Here is a 23,510-nt window from a genome sequence, read left to right on the forward strand (position 1 = left end):
AGGACAACATTAGAAAAAAATTATCGTTATGTAGCAAGTCTGGTATTTCAGTTCAGCCTTGGCTTGGCAATGCCAGACAAATTCAGGCGTAGTTACGACAAGTTAGTTTAGTAGCTAGCTAGCGACTGAAAGCAGTCAACCCTTGGGACGTAACCACAATTCGGACGTCCATAGCCTAACCATTTTAAACGTCAACTACGTCCCAAGGATACCGAATAGCACAGACCGTCATGCTCGTATAATATGTTTCCGGGTATGTTGCAGGTGATTACCGGTTTTTAAACCGTCGATGGTAAGTTTTCGATATTTTATACTGTTTTGAACATATTTTCTACCGTTTTGTTTTGGAACTGCGTCCTTTCATCACAATGATGTCTTTCATACCAAGCGGTGCAAGGAGGATGTTAGTTCTGTTCACTGTTCCCTCGTAACCAACGTCACCATAACCAAATAGCTAGCTAACGTGACAACTGCTAATGGCTATCTATTCTTCCGCTAGCATAGATTCTAATAGCTAGCTAACTCAAATAGCTATTTTTGCTCTATTTGTCTGCGGTAGCTTGGTAGTTGTTTTGGATTTGATATGTGACCTTTATTTAAATTAGTTTTGTCTTCTCTGGCTTTGCAGAACGTTATGGTGGTCGTGAAGGGTTGTTAGCTTGTTTGCTAACGTTAACTAACTACGTTAGTAACTGCGATGCAACCAAGACTTGACACTTCATTGTTTAAGCTCTCTTGGTTTCATCGAAAATAAATAACTAGCCCACTATGTTAGCAACCAAAATGAGTGAAGTATTTTTTTATTTAACCTTTATTTAACTACGGTAGCATAACTAACTAGGCTGTATAATAATGCTACTATCACTTATTTTATCGTTCCCTACCAAATAATCTTAACGCCTTCACTTAAAATAATCCCAACAGACAGAGAGGAGAATTAACGTTACCTAACTACTATAGAAGTTAATTGATTGACGTTGGCTGATTGTAGCTAACGTTAGCTAGTAAATTATCACGTGTGAATTACCATATTATAGCCAGCCAGCTGACTGTCAAGCCAGCTAGCTACCTAGATGATTTAACTTGACAAAATATAACGTTAATCATATTATAGCTAACTCACCGTCTCTGACAATAGCAGACTATCTATCAGTCAAGCATCGTTCATGTCAGCGGCTCGACTTGGTTGAAACGTCTTGTCCAGCTCAGCATGGTCTATTGGTGATGGCATTACTATCTGGGTGCATTTATTCAGGATATACCCATGTGAAACACTGTTAAAAGTCGGTGTAAAGCTAATGATGATGACGATGTAATCTATTTAAACTTAATCCCATTACCAGGTCCTATACATCAATTGGGAGACATAACGGTTTTTGGAAAGCCCTGCTGAAGCAAAGTTTTTGCTTGAATTACTCTCGAACCCCACTGGATGTGAGCACTCATCTGTATTGTTATGCAAAGTATTTGAAGTGTGAACTTTAGAAGTCATTGTTCAAGAAAACATTTTGGAGAACCTTAAGTCCCTATGGCTTCATGAATGCATAGAGCCCCAGAAATTAGTGAAGTACTGCTGGATAACCGAATTTCAGGGAGAGGGCCAGGGACTCAAGACATGGAGGTTGACGGAGAGGTACTCAAACCTACAAATGATGCACTTCTAGAAAGGGAGGAGAGGGTTGAGGTTGGGGACAATGGGATGGAGAGGACCTCTGAGGTCCTATCGCCACTGGAGGCCCTGGTTCCCTCGGACAGTCTTGACATTCAGGATCATGCCACCTCAGGTCCTGTGATGACAGACGATGGCCATACAGAGAAGATCCCAGGGGGAGTTGCTTTAGAGCCCCCTATAGACTGGTTTGAGCCCCTGGAGGATGACAATTATGAAGATGACACACAGGGCTTGGACATGGGCCTTGCTGTGGGGGAGCGACACATGAATAGCAGAGGGGATGCTGAAGAGGAGAGTGTTGCAGGGAGCGAAAGGAGCGGAAGCGTGGCAGGCAGTGAGAGGAACATCAAGAACAACAACCTGTATGTTGAGTGATATGACACTTGATTTGACTAGCATTGACTGCTGTTCTTGTAATGTTATATTATAGGGTAATAGTGACACAGACTCAGAACATTTTACAAAACACATTTACTTGAAGAACAGTGCAGATGCCAAGTTTGGTAACAGAATGACGGCACAAACAGCAGAAACCGTCATTCTTTTACCAAACTTAATCTGTACTGTTATTCAAGTAAATGTGACTTTAAAATGTTCAGTGGAAATTGTTAAAAGTAGTCCTTGTGCGTATAGTTGTAGGGTTTGTTTAGCTTTGCAATCATTGGTTTTTGTTTCACATATACTACCGTTCAAAAGTTTGGTCACTTAGAATGTCCTTGTTTTTGAAAGAAAAGTAAAAATGTTGTCCATTTAAAATAACATCAACTTGATCAGAAATACAGTGTAGACATTGTTAATGTTGTAAATTACTTGTAGCTGGAAACGGCCAATTTTTTTTTTTAATGGAATATCTACATAGGCGTACAGAGGCCCATTATCAGCAACCATCACTCCTGTGTTCCAATGGCACGTTGTGTTAGCTAATCCAAGTTTATCATTTTAAAAGGCTAATTGATCATTAGAAAACACTTACAATTATGTTAGCAGAGCTAAAAACTGTTGTGCTGATTTTAAAGAAGAAATAAAACTGGCCGCCTTTAGACTAGTTGAGTATCTGGAGCATCAGCATTTGTGGGTTCAATTACAGGCTCAAAATGGCCAGAAAGAAATAACTTTCTTCTGAAACTCGTCAGTCTATTCAAGTTCTGAGAAATGAAGGCTATTCCTTGTGAGAAATTGCCAAGAAACTGACGATCTCGTACAACGCTGTGTACTACTCCCTTCACAGAACAGCGCAAACTGGCTCTAACCAGAATAGAAAGAGGAGTGGGATCTCCCGGTGCACAACTGAGCAAGAGGACAAGTACATTAGATTGTTTAGTTTGAGAAACAGATGCCTCACAAGTCCTCAACTGGCAGCTTCATTAAACAGTACCCGCAAAACATCAGTCTCAACGTCAACAGTGAAGAGGCAATTCTGCGATGCTGGCCTTCTAGGCAGAGTTCCTCTGTACAGTGTCTGTGTTCTTTTGCCCATCTTAATCTTTTATTTTCATTGGCCAGTCTGAGATATGCATTTTTTCTTTGCAACTCTTCATAGAAGGCCAGCATCGCGGAGTCGCCTCATAACTGTGGATGTTGAGACTGGTGTTTTGTGTGTACTATTTAATGAAGCTGCCAGTTGAGGATGTGTGAGGCATCTGTTTCTCAAACTAGACACTCTAATGTACTTGTCCTCTTGCTCAGTTGTGCACCGGGGCCTCCCACTCTTTATATTCTGGTTAGAGCCAGTTTGCGCTGTTCTGTGAAAGGAGTAATACACAACGTTGTACGAGATCTTCAGTTTCTTGGCAATTTCTCGCATGGAATAGCCATCATTTCTCAGAACAAGAATAGGCTGACAAGTTTCTGAAGAAAGTTATTTCTTTCTGGCCATTTTGAGCCTGTAATTGAACCCACAAATGCTGATGCTCCATATTCTAAACTAGTCTAAAGATGGCCAGTTTTATTGCTTCTTTAATCAGAACACAGTTTTCAGCTCTGCTAACATAATTGCAAAATGGTTTTCTAATGATCAATTAGCCTTTTAAAATTATAAACTTGGATTAGCTAACACAGCATGCCATTGGAACACAGGTGTGATGATTGCAGATAATGGGGCTCTGTACGCCTATGTAGATATTCTATAAAAAAATCTGACGTTTCCAGCTACAATAGTCATTTACAACATTAACAATGTCTACACTGTATTTCTGATCAATTTGATGTTATTTTAATGGACAAAAAATGTGCTTTAATTTAAAAAACAAGGACATTTCTAAGTGACCCCAAGCTTTTGAACAGTGGTGTACATTTAAAGTGAAAAATCAGAATCTCAGTTCTTACTTGTAGCAAATATGTAGCCAGTCAAACTATACAAAAAGTAGCCAGTTGATGTGCTTTCCAGTTATATTTTATGCTCTTATGATGACATACTTTGACATTTTAGTTTTTATTTTATGCCAGGTTTTCTGTTTATAGGCGGAAGAAAAGAGTGAAAACTGAAGAGGGCTGGGAGGACTGGCCGGCACTTGGAGAGGGGTGGAAGCGCAAGGCGGTTGTTCGTCGCTCGGGTTCTAGTGTTGGCCAGAGTGACGTTTATTACATGAGGTAAAAACATTCTGGCAAAACTCTATACATTTTTAGACCAATGGCCAGTTTATGTTTTTAACCACTGATATTGTCTCATGACGTAAGGTTCATTGTTATATACTAAGGCTCACTTGCTGTACCTATTGTGTGAATATACCACATAAAAATGTGGTAGAAACAATTTAACCTAATAACACAAGCTCACTGCACATGCATTTTGTTATGTCAGTATTATATGCTTTTAGGTGACTTTAAACCATTGATGCCACTAATGGGTCACACTATCTTTCTTCCCTTCTCTGTTCCCCGAAGTCCGAGTAATGAACGTGTGAGAAGTAGGGTTGAGCTTTCCAAAGTCCTGGCAGATACTCTGGACATGACAATGTTTGATTACAAAGCAGGGGTGTTCAGGGGTGCTGGACAACCCAAGACAGTGCGCCTGAGAAAGGTTATAAAAGAAAAAAGCTCCCAGCATTTACACTTGAAATGATAACTTTTCTTTACCTTCACTAATTTCGATGTATTTTCTAACAACTTCCATTTCGTCTCTTCCATCCCATGGTCTGTTAGAACATACAGAAGGATCATACTACCTCAGTGGACTGTGGCTTTTCCTCAGAGTCCAGCTCCATGGGCACGCCAAGCCGAGACCCCCACCTCCAACATATCACTCCCCCAAGACCAAACACCTCTCTCACACAGATAAGTTCAGCCTCTGTCGCTCATGATGTGGAAGGTATGAAGCACAGTGCAACTAAACTGCCCTCGAGCCCTGTGTCAGCGCTTTCAGTTTCCATCAATGGGAATGCTGGTTCAGAGCCCTCCTTTTGGTGAGTTAAATGCTCCTATATTATCTCATAATTTTATCGCTGAGAATTGAACATCTTCAATCTAACTACATGTGATCTAAAATGTAATGTACATAATCCCTAAAAGTAATTATTTATCATGAGAGGACGATAAACAGTAACTAGTTATGATGCATACTCACCTTTCGGGTAATTAAAAAAAAAAAAATTGCTGAGGTGTAATCACTTTTGAGGGTTGAAGTACAAATAAGATTAATACATGAAATATTTTATGACTTATTTCCTATTCAACAAAACTGAATAAGGCTTGAAATTACTTTTATGCTTTCTAAATATGGTATAATCAAATGATAAAACCACTAACTATAATATTTCACCTTCCTTATAAATGTAAATACATATTTGTATGTTTAGTGTTTGAGAAAATGTTAATTTTTTTTCTGAAGGGCTCTCTTGATCAAAACTTCAGCCCCCACCGCTGTGAATGTCACAAAGAGCTCTAGCTTGGCTTCCCGAACTCACCATTCACCTCATGTTAATAATTTCCATCTATGACCGTGGTCACCAACCTATCCTTAGTCAAGATCACTTTCGCATTCGAAAAGCAAGCCGAGATCTACCGCTCAGATAAGTTAAGTCATGTTTAAAAAAATATATATATATCCTAATAAAAGCAGTTGTGTAGGAATGAGGTTTGTGCAATAGACCTAATACATTATCACAGCATATTGGCTATATTCCAGGCCTACCAATGTTGTTATTCCTCAATATTTAAATAGACACAATGCTATTAATAATTAAAACGCAGGGCTATCGATACACTTGGCTACTTATACATTGCAGTGCGAGTGGAAGTAGGGAGATGCACGTTTTGTAATAGATTTTTACAAAAACAGTGACATTGCAGAATAAAAACTTAAACAGGAACTCACTCTGCTGTATTCTTTGACAGTCTCTCGGTGGTCATGGTTTTAAAAGTTATTAAATCTTATGTAGGCTAGTATCAAACTTGGGGCCAGGGTTGCGGAAGCTCTGTAGGCGTGGTGATTTGAGCTATCCGATTCACCGTTTAGGCAGAGTTTGTCTTTTCAGACAAATTTTAATGGTTCAAAATAAGAACACTTTGCTTACCCGGTGCGCAGGGCTTCTGAATCAAGTGCACCTTCTGTCAACAGCGCAATACGATAAAGAAATAATAAGTGTGCAAGTTTTATCGTTGGCTTTTCTGCTAGAGATGTTTGGTGATCGACTAGGAATGCCTTGAAGATAAACCAGTGGAAAAAGTTTTCTGTTTAAAATCGATGAATTATTTTAGATTATGGCTATAAATCGATCTATGAATGTTCTATATTGATGAACCACTCTCCTGCTGCGTTATGATGTAAGGATTGCAGGCAAGTGTGTTGTCAGTGGCTGTGACATAGGGTTCAGCCCGGAGTTGATAGACAGTCGGAAGAGCGAATGAAATGGTAGGAGGGACATCCCAGCTGCAAGTGGTTTCAGATTTCACATCCTACTTCACACAGGCTAAAACAATATACAATTGTGTCCGTGGGAACCAGGGCTATCGCTCAATGCAAGCCATTTTGATCTACGTTGTCCACAGACTTATGTAGGTTGGAACCGGTACCAGAACCAATCAGGTCCCTTAAACAGGGGACTTTACATCTAAGAGTAAAAAAAAAAAAAAGTTTAACATATTCCTATTATGTAATCATGGTTTAGGCTATATGTCAGCTTGAGTGTTGAATTTTTTTAAACAAAAAATATGTATGTGTGTATTTTGTACATAAAATAAGCCAAGAATACATGGGAGTGATTTTGATGTTACGCTCTTTGAACCTTAGGTAACTTGCTTCAATACTCTTTATTTCAGCGTCTGTACCATTTGTGATAATTCATACACAGGCTTTGAATATGAAAGACAGATGAAGAATCCCTGTTGCCCCAAATGCAGGGGTATGTCATCTTATTTAATGTCAATCTAATTAAAGGAAAGCCATTACACAAATGCCTTTTAAAGAGGAACAGAATTTACATATTTTAAGACATTGTAAATGTGCCTTTGAAAAAAAATTTTTTTAGTGAAGGTTCCATTTGAGGTTGTGTTAAAAGTATCTCTCATTTCTTTAGGCAAGAATCCAGTTTATCAAAGATTCAGGAAGGTAAACAAGTGTTCCTCAACTAACTACTCCCATAATTTCTCTGTTTTTAACACACTTTCATGCTCCTTATAGTTTGTGTTTTGGACTGTTTCCCTTTACTTAATTCAGTTTTACATAGTTAAACAATGATTAATCAACATGGGTCTGAATGGAGGGGAATACTCAACATTTTCTTATCTTTTATAGTGGATTCCTTGTGGTAACTGTAAGGCTTGCCTTACCACAGAGGATTGTGGGAGCTGTGCTAACTGCAAAAAAGCGCTGAACCCTGACTCCAGAAAACCTGTCAGCTGTCGGAAACGCAAATGTTTATGTCCGATCCGCAAGGTACAGACTCAGATCACATTTGTGTTATATTTGTCACATGTGCCGAAAACACCCGGTGTAGACTTTACCCTGAAATGCTTGCTTACGAGCCTTTCCCAACGAAGCAGAGTTTAAAAAACATAAGAAAAACAGTAACACGTGGAGTAAAATGCACAAGAATTAAGCCATTATACAGGGAGTATCAGTACCAGATCAATGTGCAGAGGTACGAGGTATTGTAGGTAGCTATGTATACTGAACAAAAATATAAATTCAACATGTAACCATTCCAAAGATTTTACTGAGTAACAGTTCATATAAGGAAATCAGTGAATTGAAATAAAGTAATTAGGCCCTAGTCTATGGATTTCACATGACTGAAAATACAGATATGCATCTGTTGGTCACAGATACCTTTTAAAAAAATGGTAGGCGCGTGGATCGGAAAACCAGTCAGTATCTGGTGTAACTACCATTTGCCTCATGCAGCGCGACACCTCCTTTGCATAGAGTTGATTAGGCTGTTCATTGTGGCCCGTGGAATGTTGTCCCACTCTTCAGAAGCTGTGCGAAGTTGCTGGACAAGAGCGGGAACTGGAACCCGCTGTCGTACACGTCGATCCAGAGTATCCCAAATATGCTCAAAGAGTGACATGTCTGGTGAGTATGCAGGCTATGGAAGAACTGGGACATTTTCAGCATCCAGGAATTGTGTACATATCCTTGCGACATCGGGCCATGCATAATCATACTGAAACATGAGGGTATAGCGGTGGATGAATGACACGACTATGGGCCTCAGGATCTTGTCACATTATTTCTGTGCATTCAAATTGTCATCGATAAAATGAAATTGTGTTCGTTGTCCGTAGCTTATGCTTGCCCATACCATAACCCCACTGCCACCATGGGACACTCTGTTCTAGAGGTCGACCGATTTATGATTTTTCAACGCCGGTACCGATTATTGGAGGACCACAAAAAGCCGATACCGATTAATCGGCCGACTCTTCTTATTATTTGTATTTTTTTATTTTAATTTTTTTGTAATAATGACAATTACAACAATACTGAATGAACAGTTATTTTAACTTAATATAATACATCAATAAAATCAATTTAGCCTCAAATAAATAATGAAACATGTTCAATTTGGTTTAAATAATGCAAAAACAATGTGTTGGAGAAGAAAGTAAAAGTGCACTATGTGCCATGTAAGAAAGCTAACGTTTAAGTGCCTTGCACAGAACATGGGAACATATGAACGCTGGTGGTTCCTTTTAACATGAGTCTTCAATATTCCCAGGTAAGAAGTTTTAGGTTGTAGTTATTATAGGAATTATAGGACTATTTCTCTCTATACGATTTGTATTTCATATACCTTTGACTATTGGATGTTCTTATAGGCACTTTAGTATTGCCAGTGTAACAGTATAGCTTCTGTCCCTCTCCTCGCTCCTACCTGGGCTCGAACCAGGAACACATCGACAACAGCCACCCTCGAAGCAGCGTTACCCATGCAGAGCAAGGGGAACAACTACTCCAAGTCTAAGAGCGAGTGACGTTTGAAACGCTATTAACGCGCACCCGCTAACTAGCTAGCCATTTCACATGGGTTACACCAGCCTAATCTTGGGAGTTGATAGGCTTGAAGTCATAAACAGCACAATGCATTGCTCAGAGCTGCTGGCAAAACGCACGAAAGTGCTGTTTGAATGACTGCTTACGAACCTGCTGGTGCCTACCACCGCTCAGTCAGACTGCTCTATCAAATCATAGACTTAATTCGAATATAATAAACACACAGAAACACGAGCCTTAGGTCATTTAATATGGTTGAATCCGGAAACTATCATCTCGAAAACAAAATGTTGTTTTCTTTCAGTGAAATACGGAACCGGTCTGTATTTTATCTAACGGGTGGCATCCCTAAGTCTAAATATTCCTGTTACATTGCACAACCTTCAATGGTATGTCATAATTACGTAAAATTCTGGCAAATTAGTTCGCAACAAGCCAGGCAATGAACGCAAGAGCAGTGACACAATTTCATGTTAGCAGGCAATATTAACTAAATATGCAGGTTTAGAAATATATACTTGTGTATTGATTTTAAAGAAAGGCATTGATATTTATGGTTAGGTACATTGGTGCAACGACAGTGCTTTTTTCGCAAATGCGCTTGTTAAATCGTCACCCGTTTGTCTAAGTAGGCTGTGATTCGATGAGAAATTAACAGGCACCGCATCGATTATATGCAACGTAGGACACGTTAGATAAGCTAGTAATATCATCAACCATGTGTAGTTAACTAGTGATTATGTTAAGATTGATAGTTTTTTATAAGATAAGTTTAATGCTAGCTAGCAACTTACCTTGGCTTTTTGCTGCCCTAGCGTAACAGGTAGTCAGCCTGCCATCCTCGTGGAGTGCAATGTAAGGCAGGTGGTTAGAGCGTTGGACTAGTAACCAGAAGGTTGCAAAAAGGCCGTAATTGAAAATAAGAATGTGTTTTTAATCTGACTTGCCTAGTTAAATAAAGGTGTAAAAAAAAAAAAAACCTTGGCCAAAAATTCCGATTACCGATTGTTATGGAAACTTGAAATCGTCCTTAATTAATCGCCCATTCCGATTAATCGGTCGACCTCTACTCTGTTCACAACGTTAACATCAGCAAACCGCTCGTCCACATGACGCCATACACGTGGTCTGCAGTTGTGAGGCCGGTTAGACGTACTGCCAAATTCTCTAAAACGTTGGAGGCAGCTTATGGTAGAGAAATGAACATTCAATTCTCTGGCAACAGCTCTGGTGGACATTCCTGCAGTCAGCATGCAAATTGCATGCTCCAACTTCAGACATCTGTGACATTGTGCTGTGACAAAACCGCACATTCTAGTGGCCTTTTATTGTCCCCAGCACAGGATGCACTTGTGTAATGAGCATGCTGTTTAATCAGCTTCTTGAAATGCCACACCTGTCAGGTGGATGGGTAATCTTGGCGAAGGAGAAATGCTCATTAACAGGGATGTAACCAAATTTGTTCACCGAATTTAAGAGGGAAGTTTTTTTGTGCGTATGGAACATTTCTGGGACCCAAGTTTTAATTGTTGGACATCAAATACTATAAAAATACCAGTAAATCAGCACCAAGTGATTTTAATTTTGGAAATCTGTTCCAAAGTATTCCCACGCATAATAGAGAGATACACAGTACCAGTCAAAAGTTTGGACACACCTACTCATTCAAGGGTTTTTCTTTATTTTTACTATTTTCAACATTGTAAAATAATAGTGAAGACATCAAAATTATGAAATAATGCATATGGAATCATGTAGTAACCAAAATGGTGTTAAACAAATCTTAATATAGTTTAGATTCTTCAAAGTAGCCACCCTTTGCCTTGATGGAAGCTTTGCACACTCTTGACATTCCCTCAACCAGCTTCACCTGGAATGTTTTTCCAACAGTCTTGAAGGAGTTCCCACATATGCTGAGCACTTGTTGGCTGCTTTTCCTTCACTCTGTGGTCCAACTCATCCCAAACCATCTCAATTGGGTTGAGGTCGGGTGATTGTGGAGGCCTGGTCATCTGATGCAGCACTCCATTACTGTCCTTGGTCAAATAGCCCTTACACAGCCTGGAGGTGTGTTTTGGGTCATTGTCCTGTTGAAAAACAAATGATAGTCCCACTATTTGACCAAGGAGAGTTGGAGTGCTGCATCAGATGACCTGGCCTACATAGTACCAGTTATATAAAAATCCTGTGATTGTGCATCGTCAGTGCAAGATTGTATCAATGCAGATAGTCCAGGTAACCATTTTTAATGAGCTATTTAGTGGTCTTATTTCTTGGGGTAGAATCTGTCCCGGAGCTTGTTGGTCCGAGAGACAATTCTCCGGTACCGTTTGCCGGACGGTAGCAGAGTCAACAGTCTGTGGCTGGAGTCTTTGGCAATTTTTCGTTCCTTCTTCTGACACCGCCTGATATAGAGGTCCTCGGTGCCAGGGAACTCGGCCCCCGTGATGTGCAGAGGGTGGTCCGGACATCTCAGGGGTGCAGTTGTAGCTTTTTGAGGATCCAAGGGCCAGTGCTAAATCTTTTCAGCCTCCTGAGGGGGCAGAGGTGCTGTCGTGACCTATTCATGACTGTGTGTGGATGGGGGCGTGCTCTCCCCTCTTTCTCCTGTAGTCCACGATCAGCTCTTTGGTCTTACTGACGTTGAAATTGTTGTTCTCCTGCCACCACACTTCTAAGTCTTTGACCTCCTCCCTGTAGGCTGTCTGTGATCAGGTCTACCACTGTCGTGTAGTCAGCAATCTTGATGGTGTTGGAGTCGTGTGTGGCCACACAGTTGTGGATTAAAAGGGAGTACAGGAGGGGACTAAGCACACACCTCTGAGATGCCCCCGTGTCTAAGGTCAGTGTGGTGGTGGTTTAGTTGCCTACCCTCACCACCTGGGGATGGCCCGTCAGGAAGTCCAGGATCCAGTTGCATCTCCCTGATAGGAGACTCTCTCGAACGAACCTCCTCCATCTTATTCTCAAGTGACTGGACATTTCACAATAGAATGGAGGGGAGTTCCGGTCGATTTTTGTCTTCGTCTCAGTCTCGCCAGGATACCGGCCTGTCTGCCGTGTCTATGCCTGCCGTGTTTTAGTAGCCCATTTAAACAAAGGAATGGTGTCCTGTATGAACAAGGGAACAGCTGAGTCTAAGTTAGACAGAAGAAAATACAGACAATGATTGAAGAAATAAAAGTGATCCATTTTGTTTTTTTAAATTTGTTTTGTATTTCAGAACAAACCCGAAGGTCCCCAAAAGTTGGATCCCCATCCCATGACAAATTTCAAGGTAATTGACTAGAATCCTATTACCCAGTGTATTCTAATGTGTCTTTCAAAGTAAATAACAAATCTGAATGCATGTATATGAAAAATGCTGAAGGCTATTGAGTCCGCTTACTCAATTTAAGAGCAGCATTTCCCACAAGTCCACACGTGAACATTGGCAGTTTATTTGTAATGTTCTCTTCACGTCTCCATGAAAAGCTCCCATAACTGAATATACATTTTTTTTTGGCAGATTGACAGTGGAGAATTGCAGGTAACAATACCCAGCCATCTCTAATAATACTCCTCCAATCCTGACCTCATTGTTAATTGAATATGCAATGTAAACAATAAATGTAATTGAATAAAGACCCAAGGAGAGGGCAGAACAGATCTTACTCATTATTCCCACAGAACTCCACTCCTCAATACAGTGACCCCGAAGACTTCTCTGTGAATGTCGATATAGATGATGACGATGAAGAGTTTGATGGTGATGATGCTGACTATGAGGTAAGCTCTGCTTCAAGAAATAAGTCCTACCCCACTTCTATCTAGGAGTTCCCTCTGCTGGCCAATTACCCCCCCCCCCCCCCCCCCCCCAATATAAAAACCCTGCTCTTCCTAGGGAGGTCTCCATCTGAAGTTGGTCACAGTTTGGGCCAACAAGTTCCTTTATCTGTCCACTGAATATCTAGACAGTGACATGTATTTGACAGTTAATGGTATTAGTTCAAATATACACTGCTCAAAAAAATAAAGGGAACACTAAAATAACACATCCTAGATCTGAATGAATGAAATAATCTTATTAAATACTTTTTTCTTTTACATAGTTGAATGTGCTGACAACAAAATCACATAAATTGGATTTCCATTGATTATTTTTATCAACCCATGGAGATCTGGATTTGGAGTCACACTCAAAATTAAAGTGGAAAACCACACTACAGGCTGATCCAACTTTGATGTAATGTCCTTAAAACAAGTCAAAATGAGGCTCAGTAGTGTGTGTGGCCTCCACGTGCCTGTATGACCTCCCTACAACGCCTGGGCATGCTCCTGATGAGGTGGCGGATGGTCTCCTGAGGGATCTCCTCCCAGACCTGGACTAAAGCATCCGCCAACTCCTGGACAGTCTGTGGTGCAACGTGGCGTTGGTGGATGGAGCGAGACATGATGTCCCAGATGTGCTCAATTGGATTCAGGTCTGGGGAACGGGCGGGCCAGTCCATAGCATCAATGCCTTCCTCTTGCAGGAACTGCTGACACACTGCAGCCACATGAGGTCTAGCATTGTCTTGCATTAGGAGGAACCCAGGGCCAACCGCACCAGCATATGGTCTCACGAGCGGTCTGAGGATCTCATCTCGGTACCTAATGGCAGTCAGGCTACCTCTGGCGAGCACATAGAGGGCTGTGCGGCCCCCCAAAGAGATGCCACCCCACACCATGACTGACTCACCGCCAAGCTGGTCATGCTGGAGGATGTTGCAGGCAGCAGAACGTTCTCCACGGCGTCTCCAGACTGTCACGTCTGTCACATGTGCTCAGTGTGAACCTGCTTCCATCTGTGAAGAGCACAGGGCGCCAGTGGCGAATTTGCCAATCTTGGTGTTCTCTGGCAAATGCCAAACGTCCTGCACGGTGTTGGGCTGTAAGCACAACCCCCACCTGTGGACGTCGGGCCCTCATACCACTCTCATGGAGTCTGTTTCTGACCGTTTGAGCAGACACATGCACATTTGTGGCCTGCTGGAGGTCATTTTGCAGGGCTCTGGCAGTGCTCTTCCTGCTCCTCCTTGCACAAAGGCGGAGGTAGCGGTCCTGCTGCTGGGTTGTTGCCCTCCTACGGCCTCCTCCACGTCTCCTGATGTACTGGCCTGTCTCCTGGTAGCGCCTCCATGCTCTGGACACTACGCTGACAGACACAGCAAACCTTCTTGCCACAGCTCGCATTGATGTGCCATCCTGGATGAGCTGCACTACCTGAGCCACTTGTGTGGGTTGTAGACTCCGTCTCATGCTACCACTAGAGTGAAAGCACCGCCAGCATTCAAAAGTGACCAAAACATCAGCCAGGAAGCATAGGAACTGAGAAGTGGTCTGTGGTTACCACCTGCAGAACCACTCCTTTATTGGGGGTGTCTTGCTAATTGCCTATAATTTCCACCTGTTGTCTATTCCATTTGCACAACAGCATGTGAAATTTATTGTCAATCAGTGTTGCTTCCTAAGTGGACAGTTTGATTTCACGAAGTGTGATTGACTTGGAGTTACATTGTGTTGTTTAAGTGTTCCCTTTATTTTTTTGAGCAGTATATATATTTTTCTTTATCAGTATTTTTTTCTCATTCTGTCTTTCAGGCTTGGATAAGGAAACGTAAGCGACGCTCCTGTGGGAAGTGTGAAGCTTGTAATAGTAGGATAGACTGTGGCACTTGTGATTTCTGCATAGACAAACCGAAGTTTGGAGGCAGCAATAAGAAGAGACAGAAGTGCCGTCTGCGGCAGTGCCAGAAACAGGCCATGGTAAGGGTTGATTACTCACATATGTTGAGATGATTGTCAATCATATCAGCATTTGAGGGTGACAAGATTTTTGGCAAATCCTTTTGAATTAGTCCTTGTAATTAAGCAATGGCCATACTCATTGTTATGCCATGAATGGACTCCTAACAATGTTTTCAATGGTGCTCTTATGTGTATGTATGTGTTTGACAGAGACACTTGTTGCCCTTTCAGTTGGGTCAGACTGATTTTGGGTCCGAAGAGGGGTGGGTGCAGCTTGGCAGGCCTAGACCTCACTTTACATACAGTCGCAAGACTACCCCAAAGAAAAGTAAAACACCGCAGCGGGAAGTGGACCTGGAGTTCACTGATGATATAGACGAGCCTTTGCAGGAAGAAGATGACCACTCCATGGAAACAGTGAGTTCTGCTATGTGGAGATAGCGTTTCCCTATTTTGTTGTGTTAAAAAATGGTTTATTGTTGTCCAATGTCATCGTCACATTATTGTGATTGTCTTGAGTACAGGATTCCATGCAAATACTGATGCATGCACTTCATGACCAAAAGTATGTGGACACCTGCTCGTTGAACATCTCATTCCAAAATCATGGGCATCAATATGGAGTTGGTCCCCTCTAGAGGTCGACCGATTATGGTTTTTCAACGCCAATACCGATTATTGGAGGACCCAAAAAGCTGATACATATTAATCGGCCGATTTTTTTTTTTTTTTTTTTTTTTATTTATTTATTTTTTTTATTTAAAAAAAATGTATTATATATATAATATATATAATATATACTTTTTTTAAATTATTATTTGTAATAATGACAATTACAACAATACTGAATGAACACTTATTTTAACTTAATATAATACATCAATAAAATCAATTTAGCCTCAAATAAATAATGAAACATGTTCAATTTGATTTAAATAATGCAAAAACAAAGTGTTGGAGAAGAAAGTAAAAGTGCAATATGTGCCATGTAAAAAAGCTAACGTTTAAGTTCATTGCTCAGAACATGAGAACATATGAAAGCTGGTGGTTCCTTTTAACATGAGTCTTCAATATTCCCAGGTAAGATGTTTTAGGTTGTAGTTATTATAGGACTATTTCTCTCTATACGATTTGTATTTCATATACCTTTGACTATTGGATGTTCTTATAGGCACTTTAGTATTGCCAGTGTAACAGTATAGCTTCTGTCCCTCTCCTCGCTCCTACCTGGGCTCGAACCAGGAACACATCGACAACAGCCACCCTCGAAGCAGCGTTACCCATGTAGAGGAAGGGAAAAAACTACTCCAAGTCTCAGAGCGAGTGACGTTTGAAACGCTATTAGCGCGCACCCGGCTAACTAGCTAGCCATTTCACATGGGTTACACCAGCCTAATCTTGGGAGTTGATAGGCTTGAAGTCATAAACAGCGCAATGCATTGCTCAGAGCTGCTGGCAAAACGCACGAAAGTGCTGTTTGAATGAATGCTTACGAGCCTGCTGGTGCCTACCACCGCTCAGTCAGACTGCTCTATCAAATCATAGACATAATTATAACATAATAACACACAAACACGAGCCTTCGGTCATTAATATGGTCGAATCTGGAAACTTATCTTGAAAACAAAACGTTATTCCTGTTACATTGCACAACTTTCAGTGTTACGTCATAATTACGTAAAATTCTGACAAATTACCCAAAGTGTTGCATATACTCTGACTGCGTGCAATGAACGCAAAATGACACAATTTCACCTAGTTAATATTGCCTGCTAACCTGGATTTCATTTAGCTAAATATGCAGGTTTAAAAATATATACTTCTGTGTATTGATTTTAAGAAAGGCATTGATGTTTATGGTTAGGTACAGTCGTGCACCGATTGTGCTTTTTTTCGCAAATGCGCTTTTGTTAAATCATCCCCGTTTGGCGAAGTCGGCTGTTTTTGTTAGGAAGAAATAGTATTCACACAGTTCGCAACGAGCCAGGCGGTCCAAACTGCTGCATATACCCTGACTCTGTTTGCAAGAGAAGTGACACATTTTCCCTAGTTAAAAGAAATTCATGTTAACAGGCAATATTAACTAAATATGCAGATTTAAAAATATATACTTGTGTATTGATTTTAAGAAAGGCATTGATGTTTATGGTTGGAGCAACGTGTACCTAAGCGATTATATGCAACGCAGGACAGGCTAGATAACTAGTAATATCATCAACCATGTGTTGTTAACTAGTGATTATGATTGATTGTTTTTTTTAATAAGATAAGTTTAATGCTAGATAGCAACTTACCTTAGCTTCTTACTGCATTCGAGTAACCTCGTGGAGTGCAATGTAAAGCAGGTGGTTAGAGCGTTGGACTAGTTAACCGTAAGGTTGCAAGATTGAATCCCTGAGCTGACAAGGTAAAAATCTGTCTTTCTGCCCCTGAACAAGGCAGTTAACCCACCGTTCCTAGGCCGTCATTGAAAATGAGAATGTGTTCTTAAAAGTTAAATAAAGGTTTTAAAACATTTAATCGGCCAAATCAGCGTCCAAAAATACCGATTTCCGATTGTTATGAAAACTTGAAATCAGCCCTAATTAATCGGCCATTCCGATTAATCAGTCGACCTCTAGTCCCCTCCCTTTGCTGCTCTTCTGGGAAGACTTTCCACGAGAACATGTTGGAACATTGCTGCAGGGACTTGCTTCCATTCAGCCACAAACGCATTAGTGAGGTCGGGCACTGATGTTGGGCGATTGGGCCTGGCTCGCAGTCGGCATTCCAATTCATCCTGAAGGTGTTCGATGGAGTTGAGGTCAGGGCTCTGCGCGGGCTAGTCAAGTTCTTCCACACCGATCTCGACAATCCATTTCTGTATGGACCTCGCTTTGTGCACAGGGGCATTGTCATGCTGAAACAGGAAAGGGCCTTCCCCAAACTCTTGCCATATAGTTGGAAGCACAGAATTGTCTAAAATGTCATTGTATGCTGTGGGGTTAAGATTTTCCTTCATTGGAACTAAGGGGTCTAGCCCCTATCATGAAAAACAACACCAGACCATTATTCCTCCTCCACCAAACTTTACAGTTGGCACTATGCAGGTAGCATTCTCCTGGCATCCGCCAAACTCAGATTCATCTGTCGGACTGCCAGATAGTGAAGCGTGATTCATCACTCCAGAAAACGTGTTTCCACTGTTCCAGAGTTCAATGGCGGTGAGCATTACACCACTACAGCCAATGCTTGGCATTGTGCATGGTGATCTTAGGCTTGTGTGCGGCTGCTCGGCCATGGAAACCCATTTCGTTAAGCTCCCGATTTTTTTAATTTTTTTTTAACAGTTCTTGTGCTGATGTTGCTTCCAGAGGGAGTTTGGAACTCTGTAAAGTGTTGCAACCGAGGACAGACTATTGTTATGCCATACAGCGAGAGGAAAAAAGTATTTGATCATCTGCTGATTTTGTACGTTTGCCCACTGATAAAGAAATGATCAGTCTATAATTTTAATGCTAGATTTATTTGAACAGTGAGAGACAGAATAACAACAAAAAAATCCAGAAAAATTAATGTCAAAAATGTTATAGATTGATTTGCATTTTGATGAGGGAAATAAGTATTTGACCCCTCTGCAAAACATGATTTAGTAGTTGGTGGCAAAACCCTTTTTGGCAATCAGAGGTCAGACGTTTCTTGTAGTTGGCCACCAGGTTTGCACACATCGCAGGAGGGATTTTGTCTCACTCCCCTTTGCAGATCTTCTCCAAGTCATTAAGGTTTCGAGGCTGACGTTTGGCAACTCGAACCTTCAGCTCCCTCCACAGATTTTCTATGGGATTAAGGTCTAGAGACTGGCTAGGCCCCTCCAGGACCTTAATGTGCTTCTTCTTGAGCCACTCCTTTGTTGCCTTGGCCGTGTGTTTTGGGTCATTGTCATGCTGGAATACCCACCCACGACCCATTTTCAATGCTCTTTGGTCTTGACCATGGTGGAGAGTTTGGAATCTGATTGATTGATTGCTTCTTTGGACAGGTGTCTTTTATACAGGTAACAAACTGAGATAAGGAGCACTCCCTTTAAGAGTGTGCTCCTAATCTCAGCTCGTTACCTGTATAAAAGACACCTGGGAGCCAGAAATCTTTCTGATTGAGAGGGGGTCAAATACTTATTTCCCTCATTAAAATGCAAATCAATTTATAACATTTTTGACATGCATTTTTCTGGATTTTTTTGTTGTTATTCTGTCTCTCACTGTTCAAATAAACCTAGCATTAAAATTATAGACTGATCATTTCTTTGTCAGTGGGCAAATGTACAAAATCAGCAGGGGATCAAATACTTATTTCCCTCACTGTACGTGCTTTAGCGGTCCCATTCTGTGAGCTTGTGTGGCTTACCACTTTGCAAATGAGCCGTTGTTGCTCCTAGACGTTTCCACTTCACAGTGACAGCACTTACAGTTGACTGGAGCAGCTCTAGCGGGGCAGAAATTTTACGAACTGACTTGTTAGAAAGGTGGCATCCTATAACGATGCCATGTTGAATGTCACTAAGCTCTTCAGTAAGGCCATTCTACTGACAATGATTGTCTATGGAGATTGCATGGCTGTGTGGTCCATTTTTTTACATGTATTTTTTACGCCTGTCAGCAACAGTTGTGGATAAATTAGCTGAATCCACTAATTCGGAAGGGTGTCCACATACTTTTGTATATATTTATATAGAGTACATTAAACTGAATTATACCAAAGTTTTTAAAATCATGCTCCCACTTTCTTCTCCCTGTCTTACGTCTGTTATTGTCGTAGGCACATTGGCGCCCTATGCTTCCCAGCAGTAGCATACCCCAGGATGAGAACTTCAGAAACCAGCTACCGACAGTCCAGGTTAGTATGAAATTGGATTTAAGCTTTTGTTTAGGTTTACTTTTGTGGCATTCACCTTTTGGTGATACATTTTTTTTTAATTTTTTTTACTTTGTATTCCAATACACACAAATTTCAACAGATTTCTCATATTTTACAGGTGCATAAAGAGACGATGGAAATTGTCAAAAAGAATGCGCTTATGGAGCGTGTCCCGCATATCCTCAACCATTTAAGTTCTCCAGCAGTGAGTCACACTTCTCTTTACCTTATTGAAATTCTCTTAAGCATGCAATGTTTTACACTGCAGTATAATAAAATCACAATCCAGGAGAGGTAAGCTCTAGTAATTGTTTGACCTATGGCTAGTGTGCTCTTCAGTGTTTAACTTTTAACATTTTAGACTGGAGTATGGTGTATTTCTCTTTCTTGCCCAGTATTGCACACTGTTCAAACCGGCGGATCCCCCAGTGCAATATGGTGGACCCCCAGGTGAGAATATGTCCTTGGCAGCCCCGGATGGACAGAGTGGAATGAACGGAGGAAGGCTAAGTGTGGAGAAGGATGTAGAAGCGCTGTCTGGAGAGCCTGAAGTAGAGGAAGTCACACCTATGGTAAGTTACCACTTCCTGCTTTGGTGCATAGGTACACTTTACAGCATTGTAACCAATATTTAAGGCTAATAATGACCTTTTCGTTTGACTAGAGGAAGTTCTGTATTAGAGTTATTAAGCTTGGATTTAAAATGTTAAGATATTCTATTAGAAATACATGTGCAAGTAAATCTCTAACTGGAGTAAGAGTGGAGTGGAATTGATTCCAACTGCATTTTGTTACCCCTGTTATGTTCTCTGTAGATCACTCAGATCTTCAGTTTGGCTGACAGTGCAGGAACAAGTGGGATCGACCAGGACCATGAGCTGCTAAAGCTACTGGAGTCCCTGCGCAGCTCTGCACTCCCCACACTCTGGTTTGCCATAATGGTGGAGGGTCCGATGCTACAGCTACTGCAGTGCTCCAAGCTCTCCCACATGGTGGACACAACTGTCCAGATTGACCTAGGCTTCTGCTATCAGATCTGTGTACAGGGCCAGCAGCTGCTCCTCACCCACCCGCTGTATGAAGCTCACCCATCCGGCCTGACCTCTGTGCCCCAGGTTGTGAACCTGCTGCTAGATCTGGAGAAGTACAATGTGTGCCAGGGGGTCCCGACCAAGGAGCAGCCATTCAGCCAGGCTCCAATCATCATTGAGCGGGCATCGACCTGTGACTTTCTGGTACTTAAAGAAACAGAGCACTGTCCGAAGTGTAAGGCCTTATCCTGTAGCTATTAAGAACATTTGGTTCCGCAGGGTCACTTAGCAGGAGAAAACGAACAAATGGCCACACTACACACAGCATCACACCTCTGCCCTCACAGAACATCTCAAGTCTTTGCTGGGATGGACAACCAGGACTGGTTTACACACTTGCCACTGGACTTTGCAATTAAATGTAAGACATTTTGAAACGGGATGTTTTATTGCCCTTTTTGTAAGTATATCTTACAAATAAATGTACAAATCATTATGGTTTAAAGCCTGCTTTTTTGCAATAGCTTTTCAGGTTTGAGGTACTAGTACAGAATACAGATATTCTAGCTTTCAGCTGCTCTCTGACACCCATTGTGAGCCGTGTGTCCTGTTTGTTTAGTGTTCAATGTGGAAGGTCACAGTGCATCCACATTTACTCATGTAGATAGATAATAAGTGGTTTATCTTGGTAACGTAAGCAACCTTCAAACAAGTTATTGACCATAAGCAGATGAACATTGTTTGATTAGATCATTGATTTATAAATTATTCTATGTGAAACCAATGTCCCACATGAAGACCTAAATGGATGGGATTATCACATTCTGTCAACTGTTGGCTGATTTAACCCAATGTTGTTTTGAGAGCAGGGCTTCCAGAACCTCTTCTAGAGGGTGAGACAGTGATAATCCTTATAAGTGTCATCTTCCCATTGCCACTGTCAATCATCATCTGATGAGAACCACAGCCAAACGGCTTGCTTGATTTGGTTGCACTATTCAGATAGACACATCTGAAAAATACAGATGTGCTCAAATTGAAGCATTAGTACTTAGTTCTCTGTAAAGCTGTTTTCTGAAACATTTATTTTACATGAAAGTAAAATCTGCATTTGAAAAAAGTAAACACTGCAATGATTTTGTCATGACCTGTGAATTCTATTCCTATGGTTCTGCTCCTTCTTTTTACAGTCTATGCTCTGTGTGTTGTTCTTTCTACTTTAGACCGTTATTCCATATAGTTTCTTTATAAGGTTTGGTATCATGGAGAAATATGCGTTTGTAAAATGAGCAAATTCTGCTGATTTTTAATAAAGCCTATTTTTAAAAATTAAGTGGTGGTTTACGACGTAAATATGGGAAGTATTTTAGCCAAACAAATGGCTGTGATTCATTTAAATTAATTTATATTGTATGAAAGGCAAACACATTTTTTTTTTTCAACAACAAAATGATTCAGGGTTGGATTAATTTTTAAATATGGGGGTACAACAGGAGGCAGTGAATGACCATACTGAAAGAAAAACTACCTCGGTCTTCTAGCTATAGGGTATGTGGTTATGTTCTAAGGCTAAAGCGCGTTACTAATTTACATATTAGGTGTGACCATGGTTTGTGAATTGAGCAAACAGTAATGCAGGACGTCACGAGCGCCACGGCATTGGACATGTATTCTTGCAAAACGCAGGTATTTATTTAATTCTAAAACATGAGTTAAATTGTAATTATGTGTGACATGAAGCATGCTATTAAAAACATTCTATATCTTATCCAAGTAGGACAATCTTTCCCGTGAAGACAGATTTCACGTTTGTTTGAGATGCGCAGCGCAAGGCATCGACGCAAGGGAGGATGGGGGTTGTAGACGCGCGAGAAAAGGGCAGCTGATGAATTTCAATTGGAATATGGAGCCACGTTGGATACGCAGAAGAACAATATCTGGAAATTATGGCGAATTGGCAATTGCTAAACAACATTGTAACATTTTAGTCAAAGAACATAATCTCGAGGCTTTGATCGGGCAGTCTCCCGTGGCTTTACAACATTGAACAGCACCATGGAGACCTCCGCACACAGTCATATTCTCAGGGATGGGATTCTATAGGCTCTATGAACTCTTCGTTGTAACATTATAGGGACGTGTACATCACGGAATATATTGTAGCCACAATCCATGAGTTCATGGCACGTCTTCGTTAATTTGCGATTTCAAATCTTCATCACTGGGTTCCTTTTCAGGCAAGTAACCTTCTGCAATATCATTTACTAGAATTACTTTACAGCCAAAGCGTGCATTAAAAGTCTGTCCTGGCGCAATTAAGAAATGCAATACATGCCTTCATCAACCCTACTGTTGGTGTCCATCTGCGTAGGCTATTGCTGTATTAGCCTATTTAACCGGGTTTAATTGAATGGTAGTGATGGCCATGTGTCTCTCGCTGTTAGAATTACAATTTTTAATCAGTAATATATTTTTTATAATTATACTATTTGACAACCTCACTAATTACACGCTAATGTTTTTGTTGCCTTCCCACTGCGTTCTAAACCTGTCTCACATGAAAAACCAAAACATCTGCCTATTTGGGGTCGTGATTACTACTGGTTGTAGCATACCGTACATTTTGACATTTCATCATGACACATTGATGAATTCCCATATCGTGTTGGACACTAAATTGCCAAGAGATTTCAAGATTTTATTCTGAATACTG

General features: G+C 40.9%; 1 protein-coding gene across 4 annotated transcripts; it reads left to right on the top strand.

The window, feature by feature from the left end:
• The first annotated feature begins 76 nt into the window (after positions 1-76).
• On the top strand, positions 77-22,130 carry mbd1b (methyl-CpG binding domain protein 1b). 4 transcript variants are annotated; one of them, XM_014133254.3, is made up of 18 exons: positions 77-292; positions 1,344-2,034; positions 4,118-4,261; positions 4,556-4,691; positions 4,814-5,073; positions 6,929-7,011; positions 7,186-7,217; positions 7,404-7,544; positions 8,085-8,183; positions 12,328-12,381; positions 12,613-12,633; positions 12,774-12,872; positions 14,727-14,891; positions 15,084-15,290; positions 19,668-19,745; positions 19,885-19,971; positions 20,162-20,338; positions 20,582-22,130. In XM_014133254.3, exons 2-18 carry the CDS (start codon positions 1,541-1,543, stop codon positions 21,056-21,058), a joined length of 2,754 nt encoding a protein of 917 aa, XP_013988729.1. In that variant the 5' UTR covers positions 77-292; positions 1,344-1,540; the 3' UTR covers positions 21,059-22,130. The 4 variants fall into 4 exon arrangements, with proteins under 4 accessions (XP_013988729.1, XP_013988731.1, XP_013988730.1 ...); XM_014133256.3 differs by having other exon boundaries at positions 15,105-15,290; XM_014133255.3 differs by having other exon boundaries at positions 4,133-4,261.
• The last annotated feature ends 1,380 nt before the right edge of the window (positions 22,131-23,510 follow it).

The sequence above is a fragment of the Salmo salar genome, chromosome 12 (genome assembly GCF_965601325.2).
Source record: "Salmo salar chromosome 12, fSalSal1, whole genome shotgun sequence".
Lineage (NCBI taxonomy): Eukaryota > Metazoa > Chordata > Actinopteri > Salmoniformes > Salmonidae > Salmo > Salmo salar.

Coding starts and splice junctions, on each gene's coding strand:
- mbd1b (XM_014133254.3), top strand. CDS start 1,541: ATGCATAGAGCCCCAGAAATTAGTGAAGTACTGCTGGATAACCGAATT. Junction 19,746..19,884: donor ACCAGCTACCGACAGTCCAG/GTTAGTATGAAA, acceptor CATATTTTACAG/GTGCATAAAGAGACGATGGA. Junction 19,972..20,161: donor ACCATTTAAGTTCTCCAGCA/GTGAGTCACACT, acceptor TTTCTTGCCCAG/TATTGCACACTGTTCAAACC.